Genomic DNA, 14,669 nt, shown 5'->3' with positions numbered 1-14,669 from the left:
ATGTTCGTGCCATCAAACAATTGCGACCATACACTTGCAGAATAGTCGACTACCATCAGACGAAACGACATTCATTCTTTTTTGTGTGTTTGTCGAACGAAATTTCGTGTCTTGGTACACGAGAGCGACGATTTGATGGTCTAACGACCAGAATTTCCGACAGTTGACGACGTCGCCTATCTCTTTCACGCAGCAGAACCTACAGACTCAATAAGCAAATGCAATCTTTTCTATTCACTCCCTCCTGTGGAAAAAAAATCCGTCGCTCTGCTGCGCCGGTTGATGTTTGGATGTGAAAGTGGAATGATTATTTACGCATATGGAATGAAAGTCAAACGACAAAGATCAAAATTTCATTTCACATTGTTTTGCTCTCCGATCAAACGATTGCGCTCTCCATGATTTTCAAGAATGATGTGTTGTGGATGTCTGCGAAAAAGTTCAAACGATGGTGACCACTTACACGACTAGGTCTGACGTCGATGATGTCTGAGAAGAGCCGGCTGTCTATCAAAACGTGGTTGATATGTGATTGGTACGGTGATCTCCAGGTATACTTGTGTGGGAGGCGGTACTGGGAAAAAGTTCTACGTACGGTCATTCATTTGGAAGCGGCGGAATCTAAAAGTCTTACGCCGTTTACGTTGGTCAGCTGGCCGACTTGAGCGTCAAAATCCACGATGACCATATTGATATCATGTTTTGGAGAACGGTCGTAGTCCCGTTCCAGCTGCACGTAGAATTCGTCTTATCCACCAGTATTTCCAATCCGAGGGCTGTGCACGTTGATGATGCTGATATTTAAAAAACGGGCCTTGATTCTCAATCGGCACATTCGTGCACTCACGCGCTTCTGCATCTTCCCCACCACAATAAAAAAGCTGTTCCAAGCTCGTGTGTGTTGTCGCAGCTCTGGTAGATGGTATGACCATTTCGGAACGTACTTACCGTGGAGCTCTTCCAGCATACACAGCTGCAGCGCTATGATGTCGAATTAGAGGCTTTTCAATTCGTTGCGATCAAAGCATTCACCTGGGTTGGGTATCAGCTCCCCGCCAAGGTTACTCGCAGATCCATAACCTGTAGGGATATATGAAAAAATGTTATAAGTACATATTGTTCCCAATTGGAAACTGATAACATCATAAATAAATGTGACATCAAAAATGTATTTTACATCAAGAGTTCAGATGCCGAGTTGACGGAAGTCGTTCCGTCGGTAAGGCTTGAAGCAAGTGGGGTGTGCTTGGAATTAACGATTCGACGATAAGAAATGCAGGCTTGGTTGCAGAGTGACAACTGCCGTCGACCGATGAAATCCTATTTTTATTAATGGAAACGATTATACTGATAACCTGATCAAAGCTGAACTTGCAAAGTTATTTCAAACGAAAGAAAAGGCAAAAAAATGAGAATGACCATCAAGCGGGACTTACGGAAGAATTCCATCGAGATTAGACTATGAAAAGGTACAAAACGTGCGTTGACAGAATTTTAAGGATGGTGGGTTTGATAACCAGTTGATCGGTTGTTTATATAAGGAGAGCTGCATGGTACTGTTAGGTGAATCAATTATTTGAGGTTGTGCAGTTTTCTCTTGTCCTTTTGAGTCAGAAACAAATTAGAATTTCTCCTTTGGAAATCAACATTGTGATGACAATACAGAATTATTTCTAAATTCAGAAAACGGCTCCATAATTATTTGATCCAAGTTTCCCTATCTTTATCCGATTCTTAGCTGAGATCAAGAATATTCGATTTGAATTTACTTGTTGCTTCTCAATCCAACATCGGTGAGATGTTCTGGACTCTCGCATTTGCAGCACCGATATCATCGGGCGGGCGAGTGCTAGTGTAAGAGAGACACGACACGTAGACGTAATTGGGAGTTGGGAGCATCATCTGAAACCTGTATAGCTTACGGTGTATACGTAGGGGAAAAGTTCATATAACGCCCCATGTGGCTAATACGCGCCACCCTTGTATTGAAGAATCTGAAACATTTTAAGCCTGCAAAATATTACCAATTTGTTTTAAATGCTGTGATTGATGATGGCAAGTATGAATATTTCCTTAAAATGCCCCTGTGTTGTGATAATTTCACAATTTTGATTTTTCTTGATTTCGATCTAAATTTTAAAACACTTTTAATAAGGTGTCACCAAGCAGAGCAAAACGAATAAGACAATATTTTCTGACACATCGATAGAGGAGAATCTAAACTATGATTTTATGCTAAAAAGTCTTACTTAACTCGCTAAGGTATGCTTTTTATGGGTATGTTCTATCACGGCCCATGCGTTCGTTATAACGCGCCAATCGTAGTATTCTGAAAATAGCATAAATTTTTCAAAAAGGCCAATTTTCATTGAAAATGAACAAAAAGTCTAAAACCATGTTTTGAGCGTTAATTCAGCCCAAAAAATCTACTTTTCATTTTTTTTTAATTTTGATTAGTCCAATTTGATTTTCTTTTCAGTCAAAGTGTCTGTAAGTATTAGTGTGTTTTCGGTCTTCGGCTGCTCTCGGGTGTGTTCGGCTGCTAGGCGCGTATTGAATACACAGCGGCGCGTAATTGCAACACAGTTTTGATCTGTGGCTTTGAATATGGTTTTTAAAAATCAAGTTTTTGAAGAAACTATAGCAATTTGAGTAATAAAAAATCATAGGCATTTGTAGAAAACACTTTTCTTCAACGATTACATCCATTTTTAACACAATTTGTACGTGGAATACATAGAAAATCAGCGATTCGCTTAGGTGGCGCGTAATAGGGCATGTTCCCCTAAATGGCCTGTTGCTTCAACCGATGAGAACAAGTATTGACTTTCCTGACTCCATAGGAATGATCATTCATACATACACGGTAACCAAAGTTACTCTAATCTGTATAAAATTCCATACAGTTTCCAGAAAAGTGTCTCCACGCACTTTTAAGTTTGGGCGTTTTAGGCAGAGCGTGTCTAAAGAGCTTTTATACATTGGAAAGCTTCCAGCCAGTTAGTCAATTCTGTGTATTTTGACGTAGGGATGCCCATGCATTTTCAAGATTTCTTCAGGAAAGTAAACGTTTATGAAAATTTCTCCAAAAAAATCATAAAAATTATATTTTTTCCGTAGCTATAAAATATTTATTGTCAAATCAACATAATGCCGGTAATTCTAATGCCGGAATGTTCTTTCTCATTTAGATCGGCAACAAACGTAACACCAAACATGGTTCAAGGTTCAACTGGTAAGACATTCGTTTGAACATCCGGTACTGGCCACATCAACATGTTACCAAACCTAGAGGGGGCCCAGGGGGAGTCGAGGATCTGTAAAAGAGAAATTAATTTCAATCTTAAATAATTATTTTACCAAGTGAAAAACTATTTACATAGAAAAACTAGTATGTTAATAAAATGATATTTCGAAATTGGTTTCAGCGCTACTTTTCATTTCGAGTTCGAACTGAAATTTGAAGATCTAGAGGAAACTTTTGTCAGATTCGAATCTTTAGTTTTTCATGATTGAAAATAAAAAAAATAATTACATGACATATATTATTATGAGAACTATTCCGGGATGCATTATCGGATCTCGGGGACTTGTGTGCTTATAATACTTACATTTTTGTATGGGAATGCAGTATACGCGAAGTGTTGAATGAATGAATATGAAGCCGCCGATTGAATGAAGCACCGAAGCAGCTTCCTTCGGTAGTGGCACGATGAGTAGCTGGAAATGTTGTTCTGAATCGTATCGGTATCGGTTTATAAGTTCAGCTGATCTTTGGGAGCAGTTTGTTTTGCAACCTATCGTTGATTATCCGAAAATGACCTGAAACAAACAATTTCATGAACACCGTGTTTTCAATAGGCTAACCAACTGGCTTACAGTAAATGCCATGAGAAGAAATCGACTTATAGTTTCTTGGGTCCGCCGGAGCGTTTCCAGAATCCAGCACCGGTGATACAGGCACAGTACAATTTCTGGTTCACTTGGAGGCACAGCTTCGTCATATTTTTGTATGATTTTTTCGTTTTTGATTTTTTTTTTTGACTTTCCTGGAAATAAATGAAGTTGATAGTTCATCTAATAAGAAAAATTTCATAAGCTCGAAATCTTACATCAAAGAAAAATAAGATACAATGGACTTACTCATGCCGTTTGATCCACATCCGCCGAAAGATCCACAGGGTGGCAATGTCCGGATTGATTCCGAGAATTTCCCCGATCAGATCGAACTCGTTTCTCAAGTTCTTCCGTCCCATACCGTCGCGGATTGTCTGCGCCTTATCTTTCCGTACCTTTTCTTGCTTAGCGCTTCCTCGGAACTGGCTCACACCTTCCAACGTCCGCGATATACCACCAAAAAGGTTCAATACTTTTTTTTTTTCGCTCCGACACCCCTTCAAATAAAATTCCAACAACAGCAAACTTTTTATTCAGAGTATGAATAATCGGGATTTAGTTTTCATTTGTATATTGTCAACCCAAATCTACTCAAAATTGAATTGGGGGTATACAAATATTGAGCATCAATCGATTAGTTATGACGAACGTATATTCTCAACACATTTTATGAATAACTAAATTTTTCCGTGTACGTACCCCGTTCACACTACACTCTCGTTCTCCAGTGATGGAATTTTTTATCAATGGAAAGAGCCTACATGAGAAATCCGAACCTGAGCAACAAACAACAGCTGACAAGAGTGAGAGAGTCGTCCGGTCATGATCGTTTCCACAGAGAACTTGGCTTGCGTATGTTGAGTGAGACGTGAGTCGGTAGATTCATAAAAGTTTCGCTTTACCAATAACCGAGAGCGAGCTCGCTCTCTTTTTCATTTGTTAATTACAAGTGTTGGATTTTTTATTCCTTCTTTTTTAATACAGAACAAAAAAAAATCCAAAGCTATAGCCATTTCTTGGAAAACGCTTGACTAAACGATGGCTCTCGACTTCTGTGAGCTTTTGGGAAAAATGAAACTTCCATGATCTGGACATGCGCAAACATGGACGCTTCGAAGTTGCTAACATAAATAAACGAAAAATCCATTCACGCTCTCCCCCCGTATGAGCTAACACACTCTCGTTTGAGAGAAGTGCGACAAGCTTCCTTCACCTGTTGTTTGTTACTTGCTTGCTTCCCGAGCCCTACCAACATATGCATATGCGCATAGCAGGGAAGACGCCAGTCACTTTTTGACAGGTTGATTCACACCTCTTCTCGTAGTCGGAGGTGACCCCTTTTCGGTGCTACTGACCCGGCGAGTTCAATGCACCGCAGCGCAGCAGCACAATCATGATCATCAGTCGATGCTTTTATGCATTCTGTGTGACGTGACGTGACGTGAGTAGCATAGGCAGGATTTTTTCTGAAAAGATTATCATGCTTCAATAACCAGATATACTAGAATGCTTTTATAGCTCATCCAATCCGAAAAGTTCAATGTATCCCTACTGGAACAAATGGAGAAAATGAGCAAGAAAAGACGAGAGTGTTAAAATCCCAAAAAAAACAGCAAGAAAAGACTGAATATGTTTTGCATTAAATTGATGTTTAATCGGAAACAGGTTCTTTTTCATTTTTTTACCACTTGAAGTTTTCTCTCATGAACACAGAAAGCTCTTACTATCTGAAAGCTCTTTTCTCTCCAACACTCTTGCTCTGAATATGAAAGTAACATTCTCACAACGAGAGTATCGTGTCAACTTTCTCAAACATCGGTTCCCTCTCAATAAATACCTTCTAGCTCATTACTCCCGTTTGCGGTTTAACACCAACCACAGTCAAATCGTAAGTTCGATACGCATTTCTGTCCAGATCGAATCTCAGCCCGATCTGATTGAAAAACTCAGCCTAACTCCTTGACTTAAGTTCTTTCCTCCTGGTTATGAAAAAGAGCGTCAAAAGAATTTTCCCAATTTATTTTTCATGGATCTGCTTGAGGTATCTCAAAGAACTTCAAGTTAAGGGTCTGAATCTGGATTTCAAATGTGACCATTGTAGGAACGTTCGTTAACCCTAGCTCAAAATGACTGAATCAAAAAGGGATCCATCATCCAACTACATGTCACAAATTGTTGGTGATTTCGCTGCTCCGCTTTCTATAAATCTGGCGTCAGGTCAACAAGAGACAATAACCAGCACGTCCACTGACTGACCCATTTTGATGAGCGGCCATCGTTCGAAGCCACTTATGGGGATGGAGTTGAGATCCTCCTCTGATCATCATTCCCACATCCCAGCCACCGTTGATGATGAATAATATCCCTACTTGTACCATCAATGATGACGGCTGGTTTGGCCGGCTGTCTGGCAGCAGCTCAAGTGACCATCATCGTCGCTTAAAAGACTACTTGTGTGGTTCTTCTCGATTGTGATCGCACAACACAAGTATACAGAAAGTGCGTCGACTGGCCAACGTCCGTCCATCAACCGGCGCAGTGGCCACGGAGAAATGGGACGCTCTGTAGGCAATGTCGTTTCTCCTCGGTATGGATGAGATGGGATGTTGATGACGAGCATGGCCGGTCGGTCGGCTTCATCTACTCATCCCGTTTCCATCCATGGCCAAACATTCAAGCGCGCTCGCTGGCTAAAACTTCGTCTTAAGCCGATGATAGATTGCTGTGACGCGTTTCACGAAATTTGCGCAGCGCAACCAGAGTCGCCGCCATAACAACAAATCCAACTCGAAAATATGATTCAGGGGTCGTTCTGCTGAATCAAAATCGTAAATGTATCTAAAAATGTAGATTAATTTCCGAAAATGTCTCTTACGTTTAGAATCCCTACATGAAACAACTATAAATGATTGGAACGGATATCAAATAACCAGGGCCGTAGGAAGAACCGACTCATGGGGGGGGTTTTGGTGACTTATTTTTATCTATGATTTATTGCCCAATACTGCACGAAAACAAAAAAAAAAACAAATTAGGTGTGTGACTATATGATTATTTATTTTTAAGTACTCTGATATTAAAAATTTTTGTATTAAAAAAAAAAAAAGTAGGAAATAATTATCATTAGATTTTCGGATCAAATTTGCTTGATGAAAAACCTGATCCTAACGGTGTGTTCGTAAATTGATTTTATCTATTGAAGTGTTTTTTCGTATCGATGCTGGCGTTCGTAAATTTAATAATGAAACCTCATTCTACTAAATTTAACACAACACTGACCCTTACTCAAATATATGAAATTAGCAAAATTTTGACTATTGGTTTCTGAAACATAAAATGTCGAATTTTGGGCGTCCTTAATATGTTAATAAGGTAAGAATGTTTTTTTAACAGCAAATATTTTTCATAAAGAAGAATCAATTCCATAATGAAAATCGTGTGGATGATTTTTAAAATGAAATTAGGGGTTTTCGGATAAAACAAATAACTTAAAATGAACCTTTTATTTGTGATTTTCAGCTGAACTGTGCTTAGAAAATAATTTTGATTGAAAATTTGAAATCTCGAAATTGAATTGACTAGCAATCTTAACACATTAAGTACCGCGAAGAAATCTATGACGAGAAACACCGAAATTCAGCATTCTATATCTCAAAAACCGTTGGATTAAATTTTACAAATTTAGCATTTTTAAGTTACGGTAAATCTTGTTTTCAGTTTTTTCAAAAAAAAAATTGCAATTAAATTCAGTCCATTTGAGCTTTACTTCAAAGTGTAAAAAGCACACTTTTGCAAGTGAAAAAACGAGATATCTCGTATTTAGTCCGCCATGTGATAAATTCATGATCTATGGAATTCCTCAATAATTTATGTTGAATGTAAAATTTATTTACCAACTGGTTTTTTTCTGAATTTTTAACCTGCATTCCGAATCTTAATTCTGAACCTGAATTCAAAAATTGCAAAATTTGAATCTGTATCCGAATTTCCATACGATTTCTGAAATGTACAAAAAATTCGATTTTCCAAATCTAATTCCAGATCAGAATTTTATGAGCCTAGTTTTTGAGCTCTCATTCAAGAATCTATAATTTATATTCTGTAGTTTAGGTTTAATCTATATTTTTGTGAATCAGCATTAAAATATTAATTTGCAATGATCTGAATCTGATTTTTTAATTTTGGATTGCCATTTTGAAGCTTTAAATGTTTGAATTTTATGTATGAATCAAGTTTAAGAACTTCGAATTTAAATATTTCTCTTTTTTCATATTCGGAAAACTATTATCAAAATAGTGAAAATGCATATAATCTCGAAAAGCGTGATTCAAATTTGATGTGAAATGCAAAACCAAATTTGAACCAGAATTGCAAAGCAGCTTTTATTTCTAACTTCTTATGATTATCAAACTGAAAATCCATAATTCTAAACTGGATACAGAATCCGAAATACGAAAATAGGAATACAATTTTGGTTATGGGAATTATGGAATCAGAACCTACGAAATGGGTTTAATTTAATTTAAAATTTAATATTCAGACCTGAATTTATATGCACAAGTAAGAAAATTTTGAAAAAGTGGGATGGATTTTTGAGGTCTCGGCATTAGTTTTTATTCGAGATTGATAATCTTGATTCACCTTACTCTATTATTATAATTTGGTTCTGAATTTAAAATTTGGTGTGAAGAGTAGAATACCTCGCATGCTTTTTTGGATCCTCATGGGGGGGGGGGTTTAACCCCCAAAACCCCCCCCGTTCCTACGGCCATGCAAATAACTACCATAAAATCTATGATATTCTAGAGAAATTAAAGCCAACTCCCTATAAATTCTAATAAGAGCGACCGCTGTTTTGCGATATGCATGCATTAATAAACTGTATGTTTATTTATTAAGATGATATTAGAGACGTGTCTCAAAGAAAGCTGACGCTTCTTACGATCTCCCTGATGAATGCATACTGCACGTCCAGATACTTCATCTGCTGATGGGTCCATTCCTCTTCCACGTAATGGATGCAAGAGATGTTGTCCTTCATTACCATGAAAGGAGTGCTAGTTCTAACCACATCCAATTCACCCAGGAAGTTTGTTAACAACAAACCTTCATTGACTGCATAGCAAAGGACTCCTATCTCAACTTCGATCGACGGCAGACTGACCGTCTGCTCACATTTCATTTTTTTATTTACAAGTAGTTTTATTAAGGCATTTAAAGCTCACATTTCGTTGACCACGAAATAAGATTACCGAAGATCATTTAAGCGTAGCCTGAAACAGATCTTCGATCATAGGAGTCGTTGGCAAAATCTGTATCAGCATATCCGATGAGTAGTTCTGATTTCACGTTTCTGAATACCAACTCCCGTATCGGTCGTACCTCGAAGGCATAGCAGAACACGCTTTAGGCCCTGCTAGTGCCTATCCGTCAGACTGGCCTGGTACTTGCTCATTGCGCACCACAGATATCTGGCCTCGGATATGTCGCCAGGTATTGTAGACAACCGATCAATTCTTTCAACGGCTGTTAGGTGATAACCTTACCATCGTTCACCTTCGTCCAGCGAACGCTCGTGTCAAGTGGTGTGCCTGCGGGTTTGCAATCGGCCATACCAAATCGCTGCAGAACCTTCTCGACATATCCTGATGACACTCGATGACACTCTTTCCGAAGTCTCGCTTGATAGCTATTCCGAGGAAAGTGTTGACTTCTAGAAGATCCTTCATCTGGATGTCATCCATGTACAGGATGAGGGTGAGTCCTCGTTTGCAAGACCGGTAAACGCAGTGGTCACTCTTCAACGGATAGAAACCAAGCTTTCTTATCTCGTCGTCGAATCGCTGGTTCCAACGATCCGATCCGCTTGCTTCAAGCCGTAGAGGCTCTTCCTCAATCGAACGACCTTCGAATCGCCGACATCGATAAACTCTTTTAAATTTCCGTTCAGAAAGACAGTTTTGACGTCCATCTGATGAACGACCATATCGAATTCATTCACTAGCGCCAGGATGTCACATTTAAAACACTCGGGTGGGCAGACGAAAACGCGAGTGGATTTTTTTTTCTTTCTTTTCTTTTTACCAGAACGCGCGTTCGCGTTGCTATGGGTTTCAGACCAAAAGTGCATAGGGTTACCAACGGACAAATATTGCAATAAATTTTACTTTTTTTTTAAATTTATTATTACTTTTTATTTTTGCATTTCTTATTTTATTACTTCTAGTTCTAGTACATTATCCTACACTCGCTCGCGCGTTTTCTGTCGTGGAAGCTAGCAGCGAAATCAACTCGATGAAGTCAACTGAATTATAGAGCTACGGCTTGGCGATTTGGCGTATTGGTAAGGTGTCGGAGAGATAGTCAGAGGACTCGAGTTCGATTTTTTGACGAGGCGATTTTTTTTTTCATTTCCCGTTCATGATCGATGCATTTTACACTAAACAATGAGTCGAGGATCCATCAATCAAAGCAATAACACAATAATGTATGTCTGTTTGTATTATACAAACAATTCTTCCACACTCATACATGTTTCTGGGGCTTTGTTTGACGTAAGATGCTACTAGCGGTATAATGCGGAGATCAAAATAATTGATCATGAATGGTAAATGAAAAAAAAAACCGCCTCAACTTCGAATCGAACTCGATTCTTCTGATTACCTCTCCGACACTTAGCCAATATAATAAATCATCAGCCGGTGTAAACTATCAAGCTGTAGCTCTATAATTCAGTTAACTTCATCGAGTTGAATTCGCTGCTAGATTCTACGGCAGAAAATGCCCATCATACCCAATCAATGGTGCTCTGTTCGCCCCGAGTCAACAAGTTAAAGTAAAAACGCGTTTTACAATTGATTATGGTGAGAAATCAAACATTTAATGATGGTGAAAATTGAGCAACACTGTGTACATCAATTTGTAGTGCTTCCATTATAGATCAAGATGATTTAAATAGGTCATTTTCCAGAGCTCAAAAATTTATAACATTTTAGTCAGTATTGAGAACCAAGTTGCTTTTTTTATATTTCTGTAAAGGTGATAAGGAAATTTCTTTTTAGCTGAAAAAAAGCTGAAAAGAGGGGTGCCTAGTTCGCCTCGGGTTTTCGTTATGCCCTTATCTCCCCTATATGTAAAAATCGTACTTGACCCATAAATAGATTAGAAAGTAGGGCACATTTCTAATAGGGTATTTTCGAATAAAATTAAATTCAAAGGGGAATTTAAAATTGAAAGGTTTCGCTTCTGATAACGTTAAGAAATATTCAAATGGGAAGAATGTTTGGCAATTATTGCTTCTAAAAACAAAAAGGGGTTACTCACTAGGATTTACGATCGTTCCAATTTTCTGTATTCCTACCGAACATAAACCAAATCACGATAAATTGAAAAGGTTCGGACACGTTTCCTCGATTGCATTTTCCTTCTTCACTCCACTTTCCACTACACCAAACACCTTATAATTTTCCATTTTTTTTAATCAAATGAGGGCAAACGAATTTCTTGATTAGATTCACTGAATTTTACGTTTCGAAACTACGCACCATCTAGTTAACCCGAAAGCAAACCACAGACTCGTTTGAAGTTCCACGAAAACTGAAATTTTTCGTCGTTACGCTCTTACACGCCGATTTCATTTCACTTTTTATCAGCTTTTTCTAACCACGTTTGGCTGCGTCCTGATCCTGATCCAACTCCGACAAAATTTCTCGAATGTTTTGTAAACAAGCGCGTTGTTTTGGTGTTTTCCGGCATCAGCGGCTCCAAAAAATTGCAAAATTTATCGTTTTTCGTGTGAATTATGCGCTAAATCCCTCGAAATATCATGACTTCAGACACCCAGATCATCAAACTTATCGAGGAAATACTTGTGAGTACGGTTTTGTTTGTATTAGCTGGAGAAACTTGAATTAATATTTTTGAACATTGTTTTTGTTGTTGTAATCGTATTACTGCTACGCAATGATGCATTTTTCCGTCTGGGTAGGGTGAGAAAACCAACGATTATGACTATGAAGGGCCTATGGTGGACGATGTCGAGCTGCAGAAGCGGGCCGACGAGGGCTACAAGAAGTTTACCGGCGCGTTCGGTTCGATGCCGCAGGAGACGAAGGAAGCGGCCCTGCGCCAGTATCTGATCTACGTGGCCGGCATTAATCACCGGCACAAGGTGAACCGGCACATGCAGGTGCTGAACAAGCTGGTCGGGATGAACATCATTCCGGCCCGATTGCTCTGCGAACAGATCATGAGTTCCGAAAAGCTGATCTTCCAGAACCAGAGCTTCTGGATCGAGTGTTTTCAGGTAATTCAATGATTTGTGGGTTCTTGGTGCTGAATACTCAATAAATCAATGTTTTCAGGTTGTCCGTAAGATAATCAGCGGTGTCGACTACAAGGGTGTCCGGGAGATCATGAAGTGCTGCAAGGAGAAGGCATTGTCGTTCCCATCCGCCATCAGTTCGAGCATCTTGCCCCAGATGCTGGAACTGACCGAAGTGATTGAGCACATATTCAACCGGAACGCATGTCTTCTTCCGGCGTACTTCATTATCAACGAGATTCAGAAGGCGGATTACCAGGACACCCACTGGCGAATTGCCAATTTGATTGCAAACTTCATCGAGGAGTTTGTGATCGTGGCGCAGATGTTGTCCATAATTGGGCACTCGTCGATGCTGCCGATTGTGGAGCACTCCTCATACGCGGACAACTTGATTAATCCATGGAAGCTCGATCCAAACACGTTGAAGCTTTCGCTGCGTGGCAATTTGCCCTACGAATCGGAACTATTGCAGCCACAAACTAAGCTGTTGAGATTCGTTCTGGAACAGCCCTATTCGAGGGATATGGTTTGCTCAATGTTGAATCTTCAAAAACAGCACAAACAAAAGTGTGTCGCATTGGAGGAGCAGTTGGTGTGGTTGGTGATTTGCGCCATGGAATGTTCGGAAAAAGAACCGGCCCACACCGGAGAAGGAGAGGACATGATCTCAAGTCACACTCAGTGGGTTTGGTTGCATCTCAGCTCGCAGCTCATCTACTTTGTGCTGTTCCAGTTTGCAACGTTCCAGAACATTGTCAATTCTTTGCACGAAAAACTGTCTGTTCGAAATTTGAGACGAGGTCGCGACCACCTTATGTGGGTTCTGCTCCAGTATATTTCAGGAAGCATCCAACGCAACTCCATTTCCAACTTTCTTCCCATTTTGAAACTATACGACATTCTCTATCCGGAAAAAGACCCTTTACCGGTGCCGGATTACAACAATCCCCTCTGCACCCATCAAATGGCTCCAACCTGCATTTGGATTCACCTTCTAAAGCGCGCTCAATCGGAAATGTATAACATCAATCGGCCGATTCCAACTGCTTTAAAACTCCACCACGAGTTTCTACAACATTTGGTGATGCCCAACAACAATTCGACCCTGTGCATGGGATCAGACTACAGAATCGCTCTGCTATGCAACGCTTATTCCACCAATCAGGACTACTTTTCCCGTCCGATGGCAGCTCTAATTGAAACCATTCTCGGCAATGCGAAGAACGCTTCCAGTGGGGGAGGTGCCGGCGGCTCCCAGCAACTTCCAACTGTTCCACTGTCGATGTGTGTCCTCGATAGCCTCACAATTCATAGCAAAATGTCGCTGATCCACAGCATCGTCACGCATATGATTAAACAGGCTCAGAACAAGAGCACGATTCCGAATTCAAACAACATGGCACCAGCGCTTGTTGAAACCTACTCACGGTTGTTGGTCTACACCGAGATCGAATCGCTCGGAATTAAAGGATTTTTGAGTAAGTTGCCCTTATATCTTCTAACCCAAATTGTCTCGTAACACTGTAATTTTGTTACCAACACTTCAGGTCAGCTGCTGCCACAGGTTTTTAAATCTCACGCCTGGGGAATTCTGTACACACTGCTGGAAATGTTCTCGTATCGGATGCACCACATCCAGCCGCACTATCGGGTCAACCTGCTGTCCCATCTGCACTCGTTGGCATCGGTTCCGCACACAAATCAGATGCAGCTGCACTCGTGGTAAGTACGAAGCAGAAGTTTCAATTTGGATCGATTCAGCAGAATGTCTCGAAAGTAGAGTGCAGATCACTTTCGGACCAAGTGTAGAGCATTTCAAGATCACTTGAGTCTGCGCAACATCAAACATTATTTTGATATTGAATGCTTTTTAACATTTGGAATGGCTAACTTGGACATCTGTTTCTTTTATTACCTTATAAAACATACGAATTCAGAGGATGTGTTTCAGTTCAAACTCAAACACGATTTTTGTCGATGCTTTTCGTCTGATCCAACTTTTGATGGAATTCTTTTTTTTTGGCTTCGACAAACAGGTTATCGTATTGACAACTTAAGCATAGCATTCTCAAATTCTGGCTCAATCTCAAACAGTCTTGAATATTTTGATTATAGATGAAAAATGCTAAATTTAACAGTCTACTTAACTATATCTTTTGCCCCCAGTGTTGAATCTACCGCCTTGCGTCTGATCACCGGTCTCGGCTCGGTCGAAGTTCAAGCCCAGCTGTCCCGGTACGTGAACGAACCGAAAACACCGGGCAACATTGTTTCGGCCGAAAGTGAGGAGCTGAACCGGGCTCTCATTCTAACGCTGGCCCGCTCGATGCACATCACCGGAACGGGCAATGACCCACAATCGAGCACCTGGTGCAAGGAGCTTCTGGCCAGCATCATGCAAAATACGCCCCACTCGTGGTCCCAACATACGCTCCAATGTTTCCCA

The 14,669-nt window shown here is 40.0% G+C and overlaps 1 protein-coding gene across 1 annotated transcript; it reads left to right on the top strand.

Moving 5' to 3' along the window:
• Nucleotides 1-8,675: 8,675 nt before the first annotated feature.
• On the top strand, nt 8,676-14,663 carry LOC129750619 (mediator of RNA polymerase II transcription subunit 23-like; the record flags this gene model as incomplete). The annotated part of the gene is made up of 5 exons (XM_055745607.1): nt 8,676-11,767; nt 11,885-12,202; nt 12,261-13,701; nt 13,771-13,945; nt 14,390-14,663. Coding segments are annotated over exons 1-5 (2,253 nt in total), but the record flags the coding sequence as incomplete, so codon positions are not given.
• Nucleotides 14,664-14,669: the final 6 nt, after the last annotated feature.

This window comes from Uranotaenia lowii, chromosome 3, assembly GCF_029784155.1.
Source record: "Uranotaenia lowii strain MFRU-FL chromosome 3, ASM2978415v1, whole genome shotgun sequence".
Classification (NCBI taxonomy): domain Eukaryota; kingdom Metazoa; phylum Arthropoda; class Insecta; order Diptera; family Culicidae; genus Uranotaenia; species Uranotaenia lowii.
The sequence above is the reverse complement of the archived record's forward strand: the minus strand, read 5'-3'. Positions and strand labels throughout refer to the sequence as shown.